At 54.2% G+C, this 17,462-nt stretch overlaps 10 protein-coding genes across 10 annotated transcripts; 6 read left to right on the plus strand and 4 right to left on the minus strand.

Annotated features, from left to right (window-relative positions):
* Positions 1-432: 432 nt before the first annotated feature.
* Positions 433-2,610, plus strand: PHYSODRAFT_318083 (hypothetical protein; the record flags this gene model as incomplete). Its single annotated transcript, XM_009535766.1, has 1 exon — positions 433-2,610. The coding sequence occupies one exon, from the start codon at positions 433-435 to the stop codon at positions 2,608-2,610; it is 2,178 nt and encodes a 725-aa protein (XP_009534061.1).
* Positions 2,611-2,744: 134 nt separating this feature from the next.
* Positions 2,745-3,101, plus strand: PHYSODRAFT_518683 (hypothetical protein; the record flags this gene model as incomplete). Its single annotated transcript, XM_009535767.1, has 1 exon — positions 2,745-3,101. One exon carries the CDS (start codon positions 2,745-2,747, stop codon positions 3,099-3,101), a length of 357 nt encoding a protein of 118 aa, XP_009534062.1.
* A 335-nt stretch (positions 3,102-3,436) lies between these two features.
* PHYSODRAFT_519890 (hypothetical protein) lies at positions 3,437-4,207 on the minus strand (the record flags this gene model as incomplete). The annotated part of the gene is made up of 4 exons (XM_009535768.1): positions 3,437-3,606; positions 3,688-3,808; positions 3,869-3,928; positions 4,016-4,207. The coding sequence occupies 4 exons, from the start codon at positions 4,205-4,207 to the stop codon at positions 3,437-3,439; spliced, it is 543 nt and encodes a 180-aa protein (XP_009534063.1).
* A 1,088-nt stretch (positions 4,208-5,295) lies between these two features.
* Positions 5,296-5,727, minus strand: PHYSODRAFT_519698 (hypothetical protein; the record flags this gene model as incomplete). The annotated part of the gene is made up of 3 exons (XM_009535769.1): positions 5,296-5,386; positions 5,470-5,597; positions 5,680-5,727. Coding segments are annotated over 3 exons (267 nt in total), but the record flags the coding sequence as incomplete, so codon positions are not given.
* A 277-nt stretch (positions 5,728-6,004) lies between these two features.
* On the plus strand, positions 6,005-6,391 carry PHYSODRAFT_518762 (hypothetical protein; the record flags this gene model as incomplete). Its single annotated transcript, XM_009535770.1, has 1 exon — positions 6,005-6,391. One exon carries the CDS (start codon positions 6,005-6,007, stop codon positions 6,389-6,391), a length of 387 nt encoding a protein of 128 aa, XP_009534065.1.
* A 104-nt stretch (positions 6,392-6,495) lies between these two features.
* On the minus strand, positions 6,496-7,725 carry PHYSODRAFT_520593 (hypothetical protein; the record flags this gene model as incomplete). The annotated part of the gene is made up of 1 exon (XM_009535771.1): positions 6,496-7,725. One exon carries the CDS (start codon positions 7,723-7,725, stop codon positions 6,496-6,498), a length of 1,230 nt encoding a protein of 409 aa, XP_009534066.1.
* A 338-nt stretch (positions 7,726-8,063) lies between these two features.
* Positions 8,064-10,001, plus strand: PHYSODRAFT_520176 (hypothetical protein; the record flags this gene model as incomplete). The annotated part of the gene is made up of 4 exons (XM_009535772.1): positions 8,064-8,448; positions 8,526-8,626; positions 8,694-8,907; positions 8,956-10,001. The coding sequence occupies 4 exons, from the start codon at positions 8,064-8,066 to the stop codon at positions 9,999-10,001; spliced, it is 1,746 nt and encodes a 581-aa protein (XP_009534067.1).
* Positions 10,002-12,882: 2,881 nt separating this feature from the next.
* PHYSODRAFT_518880 (hypothetical protein) lies at positions 12,883-13,185 on the plus strand (the record flags this gene model as incomplete). The annotated part of the gene is made up of 1 exon (XM_009535773.1): positions 12,883-13,185. The coding sequence occupies one exon, from the start codon at positions 12,883-12,885 to the stop codon at positions 13,183-13,185; it is 303 nt and encodes a 100-aa protein (XP_009534068.1).
* Positions 13,186-14,948: 1,763 nt separating this feature from the next.
* Positions 14,949-15,290, plus strand: PHYSODRAFT_519631 (hypothetical protein; the record flags this gene model as incomplete). The annotated part of the gene is made up of 1 exon (XM_009535774.1): positions 14,949-15,290. A coding segment is annotated over one exon (342 nt), but the record flags the coding sequence as incomplete, so codon positions are not given.
* Positions 15,291-15,946: 656 nt separating this feature from the next.
* On the minus strand, positions 15,947-17,020 carry PHYSODRAFT_520674 (hypothetical protein; the record flags this gene model as incomplete). Its single annotated transcript, XM_009535775.1, has 1 exon — positions 15,947-17,020. The coding sequence occupies one exon, from the start codon at positions 17,018-17,020 to the stop codon at positions 15,947-15,949; it is 1,074 nt and encodes a 357-aa protein (XP_009534070.1).
* Between the last annotated feature and the right edge of the window lie 442 nt (positions 17,021-17,462).

Consider the following 17,462-nt stretch of genomic DNA (forward strand, 5'->3'; position numbering starts at 1 on the left):
GTCGCCCCGCCCGCGAAATTCCTTCTGCTTTTCGCTGGCAGTCCCAAAATCACGGAAACAACTAGCAAAAATCACCTCCGTGCTGACCCCATAGTCATTCCGAGACAACACGACAATCGCTTTCGTGCAAACGCCCGGAAACAAGCAGAAAGCACAGAACATTAGGCACCCGCCCACCCGACTGCGAGAGAGCGGAGGCCCAACCGATCGTTCGGTTGCTCGATCCCAATTCCGGCGGCATTCATGAAGTTTCGCAGCGGCCCCTATCACATCGTAACTCCACCCGCGCCGGACACCGAACAGCTCACAGTTCGAGCTGACCGATCCGAGTCGAGAGTCGACACTTTGTCATACCCCCGTGAACAAGACCCGATGACCTTGTCGTCGACACTCCAGCTCCGAATTCTAAGTGACCATTCGCTGGACAAGAAGATGGCCAGCCCGCGAGGACATGCCGGCCGCGACGAGGACAACAACGCGGATGCGAAGCTGCGCTGCTCCATCTCCAGCGACGGCAAGTGGCCGAGCTTGAAGCGCGAAGACGCCTCAGGGTCCATTTTTCTTGATGGATCGGAGCACCACGGCGCTTCGAGTGGCTTCCCCCACGCGCACCACGGGAACAACAACGACGGGCTGCACGGTGCTGGATCGGGCGGTCCGTTGACCATTCCTGTCAGCAATGACGGCGGCATTGGTAGCGGGGCTTCGGATTGGCACGCGATCTCTTCAAATTCCTTCGACGACACGTACTTGGACCATGACTACACCAGCACGGCGGTGTCGCTCGCGTCGTCTTCTTCGGCTTCGTCTCTCAGCCACTTGAACGAGCCCATGAACAAGCTCGCTTTGGACAGCGAAGACCACGACTTGCCAGTCATCTCGATGCCGTACCCAGGTACTAGCTGGTTCTTGGGCGGAAAGTCCGACGTTGGAAGTGGCAACAACGGGTTTGCCTTGCCGACACTTGGCGGACTTACGCCACAGTCCCAGGCGCCCTGCTCAGCGACAACCCAGAGCAGCGCTCCATGCTCTATCAACACGCCAAGCTTCCATTCAAGCACTGTGGACTATTCCACCTCGACGGGAAAGCTGCCAGGAGATACGTTGCCCTGTCCGTCTGACGCCCCCTCCCCAGTTCAAATGGAAAGTTTTACTCCATGCCTTCCCCACGCCCTGGAACCGTCGGAGCTTCTCTTTGAAGACATTAGCACCTGGACCGGGGGCACTGCAGAAGCCTACGACAACCAGCACTACCACCAACAGCACGGTCAGCCCTTCTACAACGTGTCCTCGCACATGACGACACCAAACGGGTACATGTTCTTCGATGGTGCTGCGTCTAGCAGCACCGCCGCCATGACAACCCCTCTCCACGACTACGCACCTTCGTTTCAACACAATCAGCTCCACTCAAACCCGTCGCCAGCGCCGTCAATTTACCGCATGATGCAAAGCCAAGACGAGACGTTCCGCTCGGATTCTCGCTGGATGGCGAATCAAGGCCAGCAGCACCAATTCTCGGCCCCTTCGACCGCCAGCACGACGCCCACCGACTCAGGGAAGCCGCAGGAAAGCCACAACGACAACGGTGGTCATGGTAACCAGCTGCAGAACGCACTTGGATCGCTTCACGGAGTTGACGAGGGGCAAGCGATCAAGCGCATTCTGCGCTCGTCAACGCTCAACCAACGCAGCGCGAACTGCTTCCGCCCACTTGGATCCACTCCGAAGGTCGCTAACGCGATGACTGGCAAGGTGATGCCGCTTCCCGCAACGAGCCCTGTGGCGCTCGACCAGTCTGCCAAGATTCAGCTCTTAACTGCGCTGAACGACTGCTACTGGAAGAATGGACGCAAGAACTTGCAGTGTTTCCCGTCCTGCCCCGAGCACCACGACTTCTACTCCATGAAGATGAACAACCGGAAGCACTCGAGCGTCGGAGTGTGCCGTGGCCCCGTGTACTGCCACGCATTCACGAACGCCGCGGAGTTCCTGCCAGCAGCGTCGACCCAACACACCAAGCATGAGCACGGGTCGAGGGTACCGTGCGGCGGGAGCGGAGCCCGAGAGGTGTTTGTTCTTGGTCGGTTCGAGCGCGTCCCGCAGCAAGACTCGACCAATCTGCTGGAGGAGCTCAACGCGCCGCCGTCGTTTCCGAACGCCGCAGTCTTCGAGCAGTTCCGCTTCACGTGTTTTCAGGCGGTTGAGATGGAAGAGCGTCGTGTGCTGCTGCCTGAGTCCCCTCACGACCAAGCGACTGACTCATCGGACACCAAGTTGGATAGCCTCGCCGCTGGGGCTCATTCCAAGAAGCGCTTCATCCGGAGCACTTGGTTCTTTCTTCCCGACGTGTGGAAGGTCCAGCCAATGCTGAAGAAGAAGCGCAAGGCGACGCGCTCGGCGCCCGCGCAGACGTTCCCGTTCTGCTTCCGGATCTTCGTCTACACGCGCGACGCCAACGGCCCTGGGTATTCGTGCATCGCCGACACCGCCTCGACCTTTTTCGAGCTGTACTCGACGCGGACCGTGGACCGTGTCAAGCGCAAGTACTGGAGCGGCGAGACCCAGCGCAACTCGAAGCCGCAGCAGCGAGGACTCAAGCGGCTCTAGTCTTATCCGTAGCGTAGCCTGTGTGTTCAACAAATCCATAGAAAGCGTTGATAATAAGCCTAACGGGCACTTTTGACGTGAACCGACGCCCGCATATCCACTCCCATCAGTCAGAGTCACAGTAAGCCGCCGTCATGGGCCCTCCTGATGCATCCAAAGTCATCGGCGACGATGGAGCCTCGCCCGACGTGCAGCAGGATGGCCTGGGGTCCGGTAAAGTGCCGAAGATCACGATCCTGCGGCTCGAACTCAGCACTGCCATGAAGGACGAGGCAGTCGCGCACTTGATCCAGATCCTGCAGGCAACACCCAACGCCATCGAGAAGGACATCGCCACCGACATGAAGAAGTTCTTCGACCAGAAATACGGGCAGACCTGGCACTGCATCGTGGGCAAAGGCTTCGGCTGCTCCATCGCGTACGACACGCAGTATCTGCTCTTCTTTCGCGCCGATCAGCACTACGTACTGCTCTTCAAGTCCACCGAGTGAGAGCGTGGTTAGCTAGACAACGCGTAGGGAGCATTACCTTCCTTATGCATGAACCTTCAACAAGAAACCTACACCAAACTCCTGTGTCTTCAGCTGTGCATTGCATTGAATTGATCAACACGAGCGGATCATCTCAACCAAAGCAACCTCTTACACAGCCTTGGCAACTTGAATCAGCACTTTCAGCGAGGCCTTGGCAAACGTCGTCACGGCGTCTGGGCTGCCCTTGTTCGGGTCGAGAATATCCGGAGTGTGCGCGTCGACGAACTCCTGCTCCTCATCACGCGCCACCTTGAATAGCTGCCGAATTGCCACCACAGATCATCAGCACGCGTTCAATCCTCACTGGCCATCGGCAAGCACCGTACCTCCTTCAGCTCGACCTGGTCGGGTTTGCTGGCGTAGATCTCTCGGATCTGGTCGTTGTAGTAGTCGCTCACAGCCATCTTCACGCCCGTCACGTACGACGTGCTCACTGTATCCCCCACCGCGCTCAGTGCTCCACCTGCATACAGCAACAGCAACATCAACAACAATCCGTGTCAGATGAAGCACAAAAACATTGTTCCAGGTGAATCGGACTCACCAACAACGAGGCTGCTAAGCTCGACTGCTGGGATCACCAGACTCGGTCGGAACCTGAAGTCCTTGGCGCGGACAGCATCCTCAATGCGCTGCACCGCCTTGTGCTCAATGTTTTGCAGCTCCTGCACAAATAACACGACCGTGAGTAATTGTTTCCAACTCTTATCAAAAGCTCGCTATACCTTGAGCTTCTCGTAGTGACCCGCGGAGTAGGTCTTTACAACGCGCTCGGCACCGGCCACCTGCTCGTCCGTACAATAAATAATAATGATTGTTATTATTGGTATGGGCAAAATACGGGTATACTGTAGATAGCTCTTCGCAGAGACCTTGGCGTCCAGCATCTTGGCGCTGGCGATCTGCAGCGCGTGGCCGCCGCGCAGCATCTCGCTGACCTCCGAGTCCTGCGCCTGCGGGTGGACAGGAACGTCGCCGCAGTTCTCCTCCAGCCAGTTGGGCCGCACGTAGGCGGAGGACGCGCGGCGCACGCCGCCAAGGCGACGGACAATCACTCTGCTCATCATTGCGCTGTGAATGTGAAGTGGTCAATGATCGGATTTTGAACTCCTAAAAGAGGGTGTATAACTCCTATAAATGAGTACAACACATCTGCATTTTTTGTTCTCGAAAAAGAAAATGTTTTGTTTGTTAGGTGGTTTGCTGTTTGCGATATGCCTAAAATGAAATACTTCGAAGTAGAGAAAAAAGGGAAACCCTTGATCATGAGGCTGCTATTTAGGTCAAATGCTGCCGCGTAGTTCTCTGGGCTGCTGCTTAGCCCTTGTTCGGACGTAGTTTATATTGGTCGTGCCCTTGGCAAGGTCGTCGTCTCCGCCAGCGCTTGCCTCTGACTACCGGTAGGTTGGATTTCCTGGAGTACAATCGAGGTACCAGTCTCCATTTACCGGCTAGTAGCCTCTATATTTTAGACTCCACTGCCGGATCGTGTTGGTTAAATTTTTCGGCTGTACCGCTCTGTCAAATCAGAGTACAAATCTTAGTCTGTCGATTTAATTAGGAGGTCGGATTTAGCAAATCAGACCCGATTACAGCGCTGATATCATAGCGTAAATGAAGCGCTTCGTTAAGCTTGAGAAGGACGTACTTCAGATAGAGTGTAGGATATTCAAGAAAAACCAACTTCGTAGTTACAAACGCAACCAGCACGTCCCCGTGTTGGCGCCATGTGGACGGACGTCACAACTAGATCAAGGAGCAACATGTCATCTTACGTCATCGCAGTAATGCTAGGTATACCTGCCGTACCTCATGCCCTATTTAGGTAGGAAGGCCAGCAGTCAAACATACCAATCTGCCTCATTCTGGCGACGTGTGCTTAGCTCACATGATGACGGAAGGGGGCGTTTTGTTGCTTGGTCGACACCGACGTTCGTCAAGATGACGCCATCGCGGGGACAACGTACTTCTCTGGTTGCCTTCGCTGTGGATCCATTCCGTGTCCGTTCCTCTTGTCGACGTAGCGTCATATCGAAGAAACAGTCAACTTTTTCGCCTTCTGCACCGATCCGGACCAAACACGAACTCATAAAAATGAAATTAACCGCCGCTCCAGTGCAACATCGACGTCCAAGTAAATTACTGTGTGGTGTTAATGGACGAGCGGCTTTAGTGGGGCCGCACGCGTCTGGTCGTCGATCACCTGCTCTCGGATGTTCTCGGGCACGCCGCCGATCACCGAGCTAACCGCACACAACCACCACAGCAGCAGCCACATTAGCTCATATTCCACTGCACTTCAGCCAGCACAGGAGCGATACCGTACATGTTGTCGCCGCGCACGATGTAGAGCCCGAGCTCCACGGCTTCCACCGGCTCCTTGAGCGAGAACACGCGCTCGAAACTGTCGTCCAGGATCACGTTCACGCACTGGTCGAAGCCCTTGAGCACGCCCTGCATAGTTTGGCACGGTGCAGCACAGTCAGAACAATGCGTTTCAAGTGCGTTGGGGCACGGTACGACGCAGCAGACGTACGATGATGTTGCGGCCGTCGTTCGTGATGACCGAAATGGTCTCTACAAGGCAAGAAACCGAGCGTTAGACCGCACAACTGAGCACCGGACCGATCCTAGTTACTTGCCCTACACAGCGAGGCCTCTGCGGCCTTCAACCGCCGCGTACAGCGCCCACTAGCGCCCACTTACGGTTCATCATCTCCTGCAGATACGCCGCCATCGTTGCCAACACTTTCCAGTTGTGTGCACCACATCACTTCTCGTCCCAATCATTCCAGCACAAGCACACTTGCTCCCACTATACCCACGCAGGTCATCACCACCGTAACGCTGGAAGTGTAGCCATGGGAGGCCAGACGTCGCGCATGGTGCGCGAGATCGTGGAGGACTCGACGTACATCATCCGCCAGACCAACCGCGCCACGTACGAGCGCAGCCGCACGGCGCACGAGGAGGTGCAGTCCAAGCTGTCGGACCTGCGGCGCCTGAACCAGGAGATGCTGCAGTCGGCCGAGAGCGACGTGCAGCGGTCCGAGGTCTTTGAGTCGTTCCAGAGCACGGTGGGCCAGCAGAAGAAGGCGCTGGACGAGCAGGCCGAGGGCTTCGCCAAGCAGTTCGAGCTGCCCACGAGCTATCAGAAGATCGCGGATGCGCACCGCGAGCAGAGGCGCGAGGCACAGCTCAAGGCGGAGCAGGCGGCCGAGGAGCTCAAGCACCCGGACAAGAGCTGAGAGAGGCTGAGGCAGCGGCAGGTTGAAGAGGAAGGAGACCACAAACACTCAGAGACACTTGTGCAAGCAATAGACTACACTCACTACTGGAAGTTACCTGTACACTAGGTGCTGCTGCTGGGCTCCGAGCAGTGCTGCAAGACCCACGGGTGCTGCAGCACACGCTCAAGCGGGAGACGCTGCCGCGGTTCGTGGCGCAGGATCTTCAGCAGCAGGTCTCGAGCCTCCGCAGACACGTGGCTCGGGAACTGGAGGTCCACGTGCGCGATGCGGCGGTACGTCTCCTTGGTGTTCTCCGTCTCGAAGGGAGGCGCGCCCGTCAGGAACTCGAACATGAGGATGCCGAGCGTCCACACGTCCACGTTCTCGTCGTGGGGCTTGTTCTCGATCATCTCGGGCGGCAGGTAGTCCAGGGTGCCGCACAGCGTCGTGCGTCTTGACGACGGCGCGTGCACCGACCAGCCGAAGTCGGCGATCTTGAGCTCCCCGTTGAAGCCGACCAGCAGGTTCTCGGGCTTGATGTCTCGATGGATCACGTGCTTGCTGTGCATGTAGATAAGAGCACGCGCCATCTCCTGAATGTACATGGCCGACTGTTTCTCCGAGAAGCGGCCGGCGCGCATCAGCTTCTTGTAGAGCTCCCCCTGCGGCGCGTACTCGATGATGAGGTACACTCTCTTGCTGTCGTAGAAGTAGCCGTATAGCCGCAGAATGGACTTGTGACGTAAGTGCGACTGGATCTCGATCTCGCGCCGCAGCTGATACTCCATGCTGGACTTCATGAGCTGCTGCTTGTTCAGCACCTTGAGCGCCACCACGTACTTGGACTGCTTCTCTCTGGCCAGGTACACGTTGCCGAACTTGCCCTTGCCTAGCGGCTTGCCGATCTCAAAGTCGCTGAGCTTCCACGTCTTCTTGCCAGCCGCCGACTCGTTCGTCTTGCTTTCAGTCGTCGTCGTCGCTGCTGCAGCTTCCGTTCTGGTAGTCGATGCAGCTGTCGCTGTGGTCTTAGTGCTTGCACCCACTCGACTGGAGCTCTTGGCAGCTGTGGATGCCGCTGTGGGCTTGTACAGCCCCATGCCAGTACCGTGGAGATAGGAGGAGCTGGCATGAGGCGCTGCCGCATCGCCCTGTGGCCGTCGAGACGCAGCCGTTCGGTCTCCGCCAGCTTTGCGCGGGTATCGCGAGGCGTCTGCCTGGTTGTGTGGCCGCTTCATGGCGCCAGAGGCGGTGGCAGTGCCGCCGCTGGGCTTGAGCTGGCGCGCCGACAGCAGCGCGCGCTGCGAGTAGCTGGAGGCCACGCGGTTCTCCTTGTCGGCGTCAAACCGGCGCATCACGTGGAGTAAGGGGCGGTGGGAGGTGCAACAAGCACGGACGGATAGAACACACGGCGAGGAACAGGAGGCAGCAGAAGATAGCGCGGAAGACGCGCTGGGGACGGAGGTACACGGGGCGAGAGCTGCAGCACGAGTCCAGTCCGCGGCTTTCCGCGCGGCTTGAGATTTCAAATGACGCGGACGTTGAAAAACGAACTTTGTCCCTCGATTGTTAAGTTCGGTCACCCAAAAGGCCTTTCTGATTGGCTCAAAGCGAAACCTAAATACCCTGATGAGAATATCAACTTTCAGGTTCCACGACACTGCCTGCGTTCATTTGTCAACTTCGGTCCGGGATGGCGCGCAGCGCGCAGGGCTGCCTGCACGACGGCAACGACGCGCTGGTGGAGGACCTGCTGGCGCTCAAGCAGAAGATCCGCGAGTCGTCGCACCTGGCCTCCAACTACGGGCGCGCCATCGCGTCCATCCGCGCGCACCCGGAGCCGCTGCGCAGCGCCGCCGAGGCCAAGAAGTTGCGCAACATCGGCAACTACCTGGCCAACCAGATCCACAGCATCCTGCGCAAGCGGGGGCTGCTGGAGGCGGCGCCGGACGAACCGCCCGTTGCGCCTCCGCCTCCGACCCCTGTAGCTCGACCGCAGCCCAAGAAATCGTCCAGAAATGCCGCGATCGGAACGCCCGAACGGCCAGCGAGAGACTACGCGCCCGCGTACCGCAAGCGTGAGGAGCTGTGTGCTGTCAACTGGAGGGAAGAGGATTGGGCTGATGATTTATTGAATGTTGTTTTGTGGATGTAGAGCCGTGGTTCGTGCTGCTGGTGCTGAAGGAGGCGCGCGCGGTGGATGAAGACGCGGCGGTGCCGAGTGACTCGTTGCTGCAGAGGATGCTGGCCGCTGGGGTGAGTGCAATGCACTATGTTAGTGTCAAGTTGCACGATACGATACTGACGGTGTTGCTGTATGTAGTATGAAGGCAGCAGTGCAAAGCTGCGGACGTGTTTGGCGTCGCTGAGCGGGACGCACGAGGTGGTCAAGAGGTCCAACCTGGGCTACTACTATCTCACGGAGAAAGGTCGGCGCAGTGCCGATTTGTGCCCGGGATCGCTGCCAGGGAGCGCGATTGATACAACTACAACCGCAACGGCTACGGCGCCTGCGACGACAGCTTCAGCTCGACCAGGTGCTGCGTCGGGCAGTGCAAGGAAGCAGAAGCCATCGGCGGCAAGAGTTCTGCGGGAATACCCGTCGAGCCCGGATGTGACTTGCATTGAGACGGAAGACTCGGACGACGACATTCTGAATCAAGTTCTGGAGCCTCGTGTGGTGATGCCGCGACTGCCCGAACCGGAGCCGGAAGCGGGGACCAGGAAGCGCACTACGCCTGAAGATCTGATCCGCGAGACGGATACGTGGGAGCTGGTATTGCTGTTGGACCATCGCGAGGTTATCGAGCGGCGCAACCCGCGCATCCTTGAGCGGAAGTTGCTGGAAAGGAACGTGAACTGCGAAGTCCGCGCACTTGGCGTAGGAGACGTTCAATGGATTGCTCGTCGTTATCGCATCGGCGGGGACACGCAGGAGTTTGTGCTGAATATCATCGTCGAGCGGAAGGAGGTGCACGACCTGTCGGGCAGTATTATCGATCGCCGCTTCTTCGAGCAGAAGACGCGTCTGGCTACGGTCCGCGAGACCTGCGGCGACGTGCATGTTATTTATCTCATCGAAGGCTCGCTGACGCAGATAACCACGGTGCGCACGAGCGGTCTTCACACGGCGATGGGCCGTACGCAGGTGCAGAACAACTTTTTCGTTCAGCAGTGCCAGAACGCGGACGAGACTGTGACGTTCCTCGCTCGGGTGTACGCGCGTCTTCTAGCCAAGTTCCCGCTGAACCCGACTGCTGCAAAGCCTGCAACATCGCACCTGCTGCCTCAAGGTCGCTTCGACTCGGATGAATTCGCAAAGATATTTTGCTTGCCGCCTCAACGATACGCGCCGTTCAACTCGCAGTTCCGGAAGAAGACGCAGTTCACAGTGCGCGAGATTTTCCAGAGGATGCTGATGCAGGTACCGGGACTGAGTGCCGCCAAGACGGTGGGTCTGTCGGCCAAGTACCAGAACTTCCGAGAACTGGAAAGCGCTCTTCGAAAGCGCGGCCGCGATAGTGAAGTGGAGCACGTCCGGTGCGGGAAGACCCAGCGTCGGCTCGGATCGAAGGCGCGTGAGTCGCTTGGTGAACTGCTCACTGCCAGCGAGTACTCGGAGAATGAGTGACTGAATGGTATCTCTAAATTAACCTTTACTGTTGCTCAAACTATGCGGTTCTGGGTATTCTACCCCGACAATTTTCTTTCTGCAAGCAGACACTCAGGCTGCCTGAGTGAGGCAGGTGCATTGCAGTGGGGACAACTGTCCTCTTGGAGTGCCATTGGACTTGATGCATCGACGCCCATAATGTCAGCCGACCGCTCGCTCCTCCAGCTCCTTGCGCACGCTGCCTCCTGTGGCAGCAGCAGCACAGCAGACCGCAGCGATACACGATAGGATTAACACCCCTCCTCATAGCGGCAGCGGATGGGTGGATAGGTGGATGGATCTCCCTCCCTCACTCACTCACCTGGTGCCATCTTCACGTTTCGATCAAAAATAAACGAAGGGGGGCATGTGGGGCAAGTTTTGACCAATGGTTTCTCGTTCCTGCCAAAAGGATCATTCTGATTGGTTAGATCCATCACTTCAACTTGCTCTGGACCATCATTCTTCTTCTTGCGCCGTCTTCGTTGGGCTGCTGCTGCTGCACCCCCGTGCATCTGATGCAGGCGTTGGTTTTGTGGGCTGCTCCCTGTCCCTCACCACGCGGCCCTGCACCGCTGCGTGAACGCCAACGGCCGCCTGACCGTCGTCTGCTGACGGCGGCGACTGCAGCAGTTGAAACTCGGAGAGCGATCGAGAAATCTCCGAGGACCTAACGGCGGTTCGTCACGATGCAGCCGTTGGGCTTGGGCCGTCTCAACTGGAAAAGAAAACAACGCTGCAAGACCTGCGCAGCGAGTGGTTGGCACACTCCGTTCTACTTTGGATCGCGCACTCCTCGGTCGAGACGCAGTCGGAGAGAGAGATGAACGACGACGAGTTGCTGCACGAGGTGTTTCGCTTCAAGCACAAAGCCCCCAGCTCCCGCCAAGACGCGGCGCTGTGCGTTGCTCTGGCCAAGTGATGTGCTGCTTTTGTGACCGACTTGGAGGTGACGGGCGTTGCTGAGCTCAAGTGCGGCCGTGTCGAGCCCCTTGCAGACGACTGGGTCGTCCCGGCCTCCTACTTTGCTGCGCACGAGGTTGAGATTCTCCAACGAGTGGCCCGACGCCTGTCAGCATCGGGAGGGAGACACGCACGGGGCGACGTCTGGTACGATCCGTGGCTGCCCGAGTACGGGTGCGTCTTACAGCGCACAAAGCTGAACGCGACACTGGTCAAGATTGAGGTCGTTTTCGTCGACGGGTGGGAGCGCACGCTGCACTTCTTGCCAGCGGGAGAGTGTGTGCATTGCTCATTTCCTACCACCCACCACGTTCTGCATTGCGCTGACCTGGACACGGAGTTGGAGGTGAGATTTTCTAGTACATTCAATTCCGAGCTGCTTCGAGCTCAGGCGAGTAGAGGAACCGAAAGAAGTGCGGCCAGGAATGCGTTGGTGACGAGAAGGCTGGCGACAAGAACCACTAGAACAGTGGCGAAGAGAACGCCACTCCAAGCGTGATGGTAATTTGCCAGTCGCGGGATCCTTTTTGGGCACGCCAAAGATGTTTGATACCCATGGAGAGTCCGACACTTCGATCCAGTTCTTCTTCAGCAGCTCTGCCACAAAGATGTCCAATGCCTCCTGCTCAACCTTCGAGAGACGGAAGGGGGCGCGGTTGCTGGGCGTCGCACCTGGTTTCAAGACAACTTCGTGCTCGATTGAGCGGTTCCTGAGGGCCTGCGAGGTTTATATTGCGTGTGAGAGCGTCTGCTGCAACGGCAACTTGTTACAATCCAGGCGGCAACTCTGACGGAAAGACATCTGCGAACCCGTCAAGTACTGCTTGAAGCTGCGACGGCACGGACTTCACCATGGGCGACGTCTTCACTGTGACATTATACAGTTCGGCGTACTCGTCGGCCTTCACCTTTGTCTCAAACTCTGCCGCCGAGAGGACACACAACGACGATCGCATCACGGAATGGCCACACGAGGGTGGTCCGTGAAAACGCGTCCGTTTTGGATCTTCCCAAGTAACTACCGACCCTTCAGAGCCTCCTCGACGCCCCAAGAGGCCTCTCGATGACTCTATTGGACGATGAAGACTTGGAGCAGTCGCCGGGGATCGAACGGTCGTCTTAAGTGCGGATCTCGGGTCAAAGTTCCTGTAAGTTCGGATCGTACTTGAAGTCCTGGGTGTCGAACTTGGGTGTCGACGAGTCTTCGGCACCGGTCCAGAATGGCCAATCAGCATCCGCCGAACATTGCTGTACATGTCCCGACGACTCGGGTCACCACTGAAGCTTGGTCGTCAGCTCGATTCTCGTTTACCGCCAAATCACTACACCACAGCTGCCTCACCGATAGCCCGGACGTCTTCCTTGAGTGGTTAAGAGGAAAAGCCGTTCCCGTAGCAATTGGATAAACCTGTTGGTAGGATTATGACTGTCGGTGGACGCGCCTGCTAGTATCGTAGCGTGCGTTTACCCGTGGTCAGGCCAAGAGTAGTGAAGAAGTGGCCGTGTATACGAAGGGCGAGTCATCACCGAGTAGTGGAGGAGCGAGAGCGCACTCCATTTATCCTTCCCGCCGGAGCTACACTCCGAGTTGTGGGTCGCGGCACATTACGCCGGCAGTTTTTTATTTTCATAATTTCTTACCGTAATTTACCTCCGAGAACGGTGGTAGAACGATCTTTGTGGATAGTCGTCCGTTTTACCTACACGACCTCTCAACCACCTCAGAGCTCGAAGAGGCGTCCGTTAGCCAGCGACCAGACGCGCGACCCTGTAGTCGCACATGCGAGGGTAAGATGAAACTCCCAATAATTACTGGCACATTACGGCGTCATTTTCAGAATTAAATTTTTTTCAAAAAAATTAAGAGGCTATGTATATAGATACCCACACATAGAACATGACGATCGAACTATCTTTCGGAAAATACAAAGGTCAATCCATTGAGGATGTATTCAAGAATGATCCTGGATACTGTCGTTGGATTCACAACCAACCTAGTCTCAACATTAGCGAGAAAATGAAAATCTTTCTTCACTCAAGATTCCTAAATAACGATAACTCCTATATGATGACGTGGGGTAAGTATCGAGGCAAATCTTTACAGCAGATCAGTAAATTGGATCCAGGCTATCTCGATTGGCTAAGAAAAAGTCAATTCGGGATTGACAAGTGTCCAAAGCTACTCAAGGAACTGAACTAAAAATATCTCTTTTTTTACTTACGCTGTAGTGAAGTCTAGAACCTCTCCGGTTAGTCTATCGAACGTTAGTTCCTGTTCGCTAATTACGAGGATCAGCATATTCACACCTTGGCATCCGGCGTTCGTACCCTGGATCTGAATAGCCTGAGGTACATCGCGCTCAGTCAGGCGACTGACATCGGCAATAAGCATGCGGTTTGTGAGCGACCACGTCTGATAGTCAAGTAGACCATTTACGATCTCAGGGGTTAGATCTCCGTTAATCGCTGAAATCTTAGCAATTTCGTTGGTAAAGTGGTGGAAATCATAGTCATGACTGATATCGAACACCTGAGTCGAGCCATACGAACGTTAAAGTTGCGAATCGACGACCCGGGCTGAAGCGTGTATGGAGAGCTATCGAAGGGGCTCTGGAACTGCTGAACAGTAGCAGAAGCAAAATTGTTTGTCTGTTCCGCGAATGGTAAAAGCACAACATATTTCGCGTTTTTAACACTTGCCGACAGCTGTAAATCGAAAGAAGCATTTAGTTGAGTCGAGGACTTACCAATACCAGCACGCTGGTAAAACCACTGTGCGTTGCAATCATTGTAGCGAACCTTCTTAACCGGCTTAGAGATAATAGCTTGAGGGTTCTCAAGATGAACGAAAGGGACATACAAACGAGCAGTAGTAAAAGGCATGTATGTACCATCGATGGTAGGTTCAAGAGCATTTACAACCGCTCCCCAAGCAACACTAAAGCCAGCAGATGCGGCAAGCACACCATTCATCGGATTACCGGTAGCAGAAGCGGCAATCATGACTGGACAACTATTACCAGACGATAGAGTAGTAGAGGTTAGCGACATACCCTTTGAAGCATCTACCGCGACTACAGACGTTCCCTGATTCACACGGAAACGCAGGCGAATTTGAGGGTTAGCCATCAAGTCAAGCTCACGGAAGATAGGATGCAGATCGGTGAGCTTAATCTTAAGCATGTAGTTCCACGTTCCCATGATTGCGTTAGCAGCAGTACCACCAGGTACGAAAGCTCCACGCGAGGTCTGGTTAGAAATGGTAGTCGATGCAGCAGCACCACCTACCGACGGCCAAGAGCTGGAGAAGTCAGCGCCAGCCGTAGGAGGATTCGATAGAAGGCGCTTAACGAAACCATCATTAGGAATAGTTGCACCACCAGGAGGAGCCGAGACAGCAAAGGAAGACGAGAATGCCATGGTGTTTGAATATCCATCACCACTGGTAGATGCGGATCCAGAACTGTATGATACCGACTGAGCAGCGTCAGGGTACAAGAACGATTCAGCTCCGTGCTTTTCAATGTACTTAGGGCTGTAGCCAGTCTGAGCACGAACGTTGTTCCAAAAGAGCTTGTAGTCAGCCATAGAGACGATAGTCTTTCCGTTGAGTTCCAGACTCAGACTATCAATAACGTTCCAATTTTCGGCATTTTAGAGTAGCACATAGACGATTGGCAGCGACAGTTTGAGCAGTGCCACCATTCTTCATTGAGACCTTGTAGGGAAGCGTAATGTAGGCATCACGAAGGCTTGCGAAGCCCTCGGAACCGTTAAGCTGAGCCGTAGCATCGATAGTGATGACACCATTCTGGTACGAACCCTGATTTAGGTCAATGACGTGCGGTACACGCTTGCTCGAAGATACCTTGATCTCCGGGTAGCTCTTAAGCGAGCTATGGTAAAAGTACTGATCGGATAGTTGAGTTTCGCTCATCGTTGAATCTATATGGATCCTAATATAGTTTGATAAAATTAAATATTATGTCGCACCTCATCAAGCCAATCACCTCAGATCATGATCTCATCGAACCCGCTGAGAAAATGAACGTTCAACTCGATAATATATTCGAATCAAATGAGATAAAGTCCCATCTCCCCAAGAAAGGGTCATTTCGGATTCTACTTCGCCCTCCTAATCTTGAGGTAGGACACTGGACGGCGGTTCATAATGGTGAATTCTTCGATAGTATGGGGGAAGGACCACCAAAGAAGTATGGTATCGATCGATACAACACCAAGCAATACCAAGGAACCTATGGAGACTACTGTGGACCATTCTGTATATTCGAAGCAATACCGTAAGCCAGATGTATTCAAAACAATGAAAGATCTAAATTTGACAATTCTGGAATAAATTTAATTCAACGTATATAGTAATCATGTATCGAGAATTAACAATCTCTAGTGATATTCCTGCGCGGAAGCTTACCAAAGCTTTCAAGACAGGTAAGCTCAGCCTAACCTCAAGCGAACTAAAGGGTAGTGGTTCAGTCATCCATCTCCACCCTGCTTCGTTTGAAAAGGCGCTCAAGGCTCGTAAAGCTGGACGCGGTGTCAGACTCGACATTACCAAGCACGAAGTGAAGAAGGGCTACCAAAAGGCTCAAGGAGGCTCTATCTGGTCCAAAGTATGGGGAGGGATCAAGTCTGCATACAAATTTGCTAAGGATTCAGGTCTACTATCCAGAGCCGTTGATGCGGCGGTTCCTGCTTTAGCTACTTATGCTGGTCAGCCAACGGCTGCTGTTCCAGCCAGAGCTGCAATCAAGTCCCTAACCGGCATTGGTATTTATGATTCCGATAGCGACAAGGAAGGAGGTCGCGTATCAATGGCTGACGTAAAGAAGGCTGCAAAGAATGCTCTTGCATACACGAAGCGCAAGGGGGTCATCACCGACGCGATCGATGCTGGTGAGAAGTTCGTACTATCAAAAGCTACCAAGCCGGAACATGAGGATCTAATCAGATCTGTGCGAAAGGAGGTTCGTCGCCGCTATGGTGTAGGCGTAGCAAAGAAACGTCCAGCGAAGGGTTCGCCAGAGATGAAGGCTAAGATGGCTGCGCTCAGGGCACGTCGTAAGACTGGTGGTTCGTTTACGTTGTAGCCGCCCTAAAAAAATACTCTGGATGTCTTTTTTTGGACGAATCAGAAGCATGATGGATACCGACGTATCTCTGAAAATCACTTTTTTATCATTTTGTTTATAGATACTGAGTGTAATACTAGCTCGAGCGCCATTATGACAGTTCATCCACGCATACTGGCTCGGTTTGTATGAAATGACCTTTCCAATAGCGGCATCACCTCTATCAAAAGCACTAACAATATCACCAGAAGCCACGTATTCGTTTTTGATCAGATCGCAACGAACGATGTAGGAACTGGTCGGGTGAATCTGAGGAATGATGTTCGATAGCTGAGCACTTGCAACAGTAGCTGATGTGGAGGGGTATGTACCCGCTGTGAGACCAACAACTTTACCGAATTCAGCATTATCGATGATCAGTCGAGGAACGCGGGTAGTAGTCGGCAATCCAGTACCACCAGAGGAGTATAAACCGGAGGTAGGTCTGGTCCATGTTCCACCGGTAGTTGGTAGAGTTGTAGGCGTAGGCGAGAAATCAAGCTGAGAAGCGTAATAGACACTGTTAGCACTCATTTTGATATAGAATACGTTATCCCCCGACGGATCGATTAGATACGCCCCAGCATTGACAAGAGCAGTCTGAATGCTTCGGTTGATATCGTCATACGAATAAATACTATCAGGGAGGGATACACTGATTGTGGATGTAGTTGCAGCGGTAGGTACTTCAATTTTGAACGTTGTGTTCTGAAATTGCATTGAATCAATGTTATACTCGCTGTCATACATCGAGTATAACATTGATTCAATGCAAATCGAAATCGATTGAATGGCACATACTACATCGCGGAGGTCAGCCGCCGATCCGGGAAAGGAGTATTTCCAGGTTGAATTGGTTCCATCTTGTACCAGATTGGTGCTGTCGAGTTTGATAAAGCTGGACATATTGATTATATGTTTGTAGGCATATTTTTGTTTGATAAATTGGAATTAGTCCTCGATACGAATCGGTCTATCGAAGTTATACCTGATCTGACCCTTGACCGAATCAATGAAGAGCATTTGGCCCTTTCGCTCCGTGGATTTGTTGTGATAATAGACGATTGAACGCTCATCTACTCCCTTGATATTAAAATCTTTCACAACCATCTGGAGGTCTCGCTTAGAATTAGCTTTCAGGATCGCTACGTACTCTGAGTTCAATCTGATCATCTTGTCCATTGCGAAGTAGCTGTGGCTTAAGAAGATGGTTGATAGCTTGAAGTGGCGCCCTCTAGTGAAGTAATGTGAGAACAAATTCTTCTGAAGAAGCTTATCGTTGCTGTAGTCATCGATGATGACGAGCTCAGGCTTATTGGAATTAATTGGTGTATGACGTACCCGTTCA

This window comes from Phytophthora sojae (assembly GCF_000149755.1).
Source record: "Phytophthora sojae unplaced genomic scaffold PHYSOscaffold_8, whole genome shotgun sequence".
Classification (NCBI taxonomy): domain Eukaryota; phylum Oomycota; class Peronosporomycetes; order Peronosporales; family Peronosporaceae; genus Phytophthora; species Phytophthora sojae.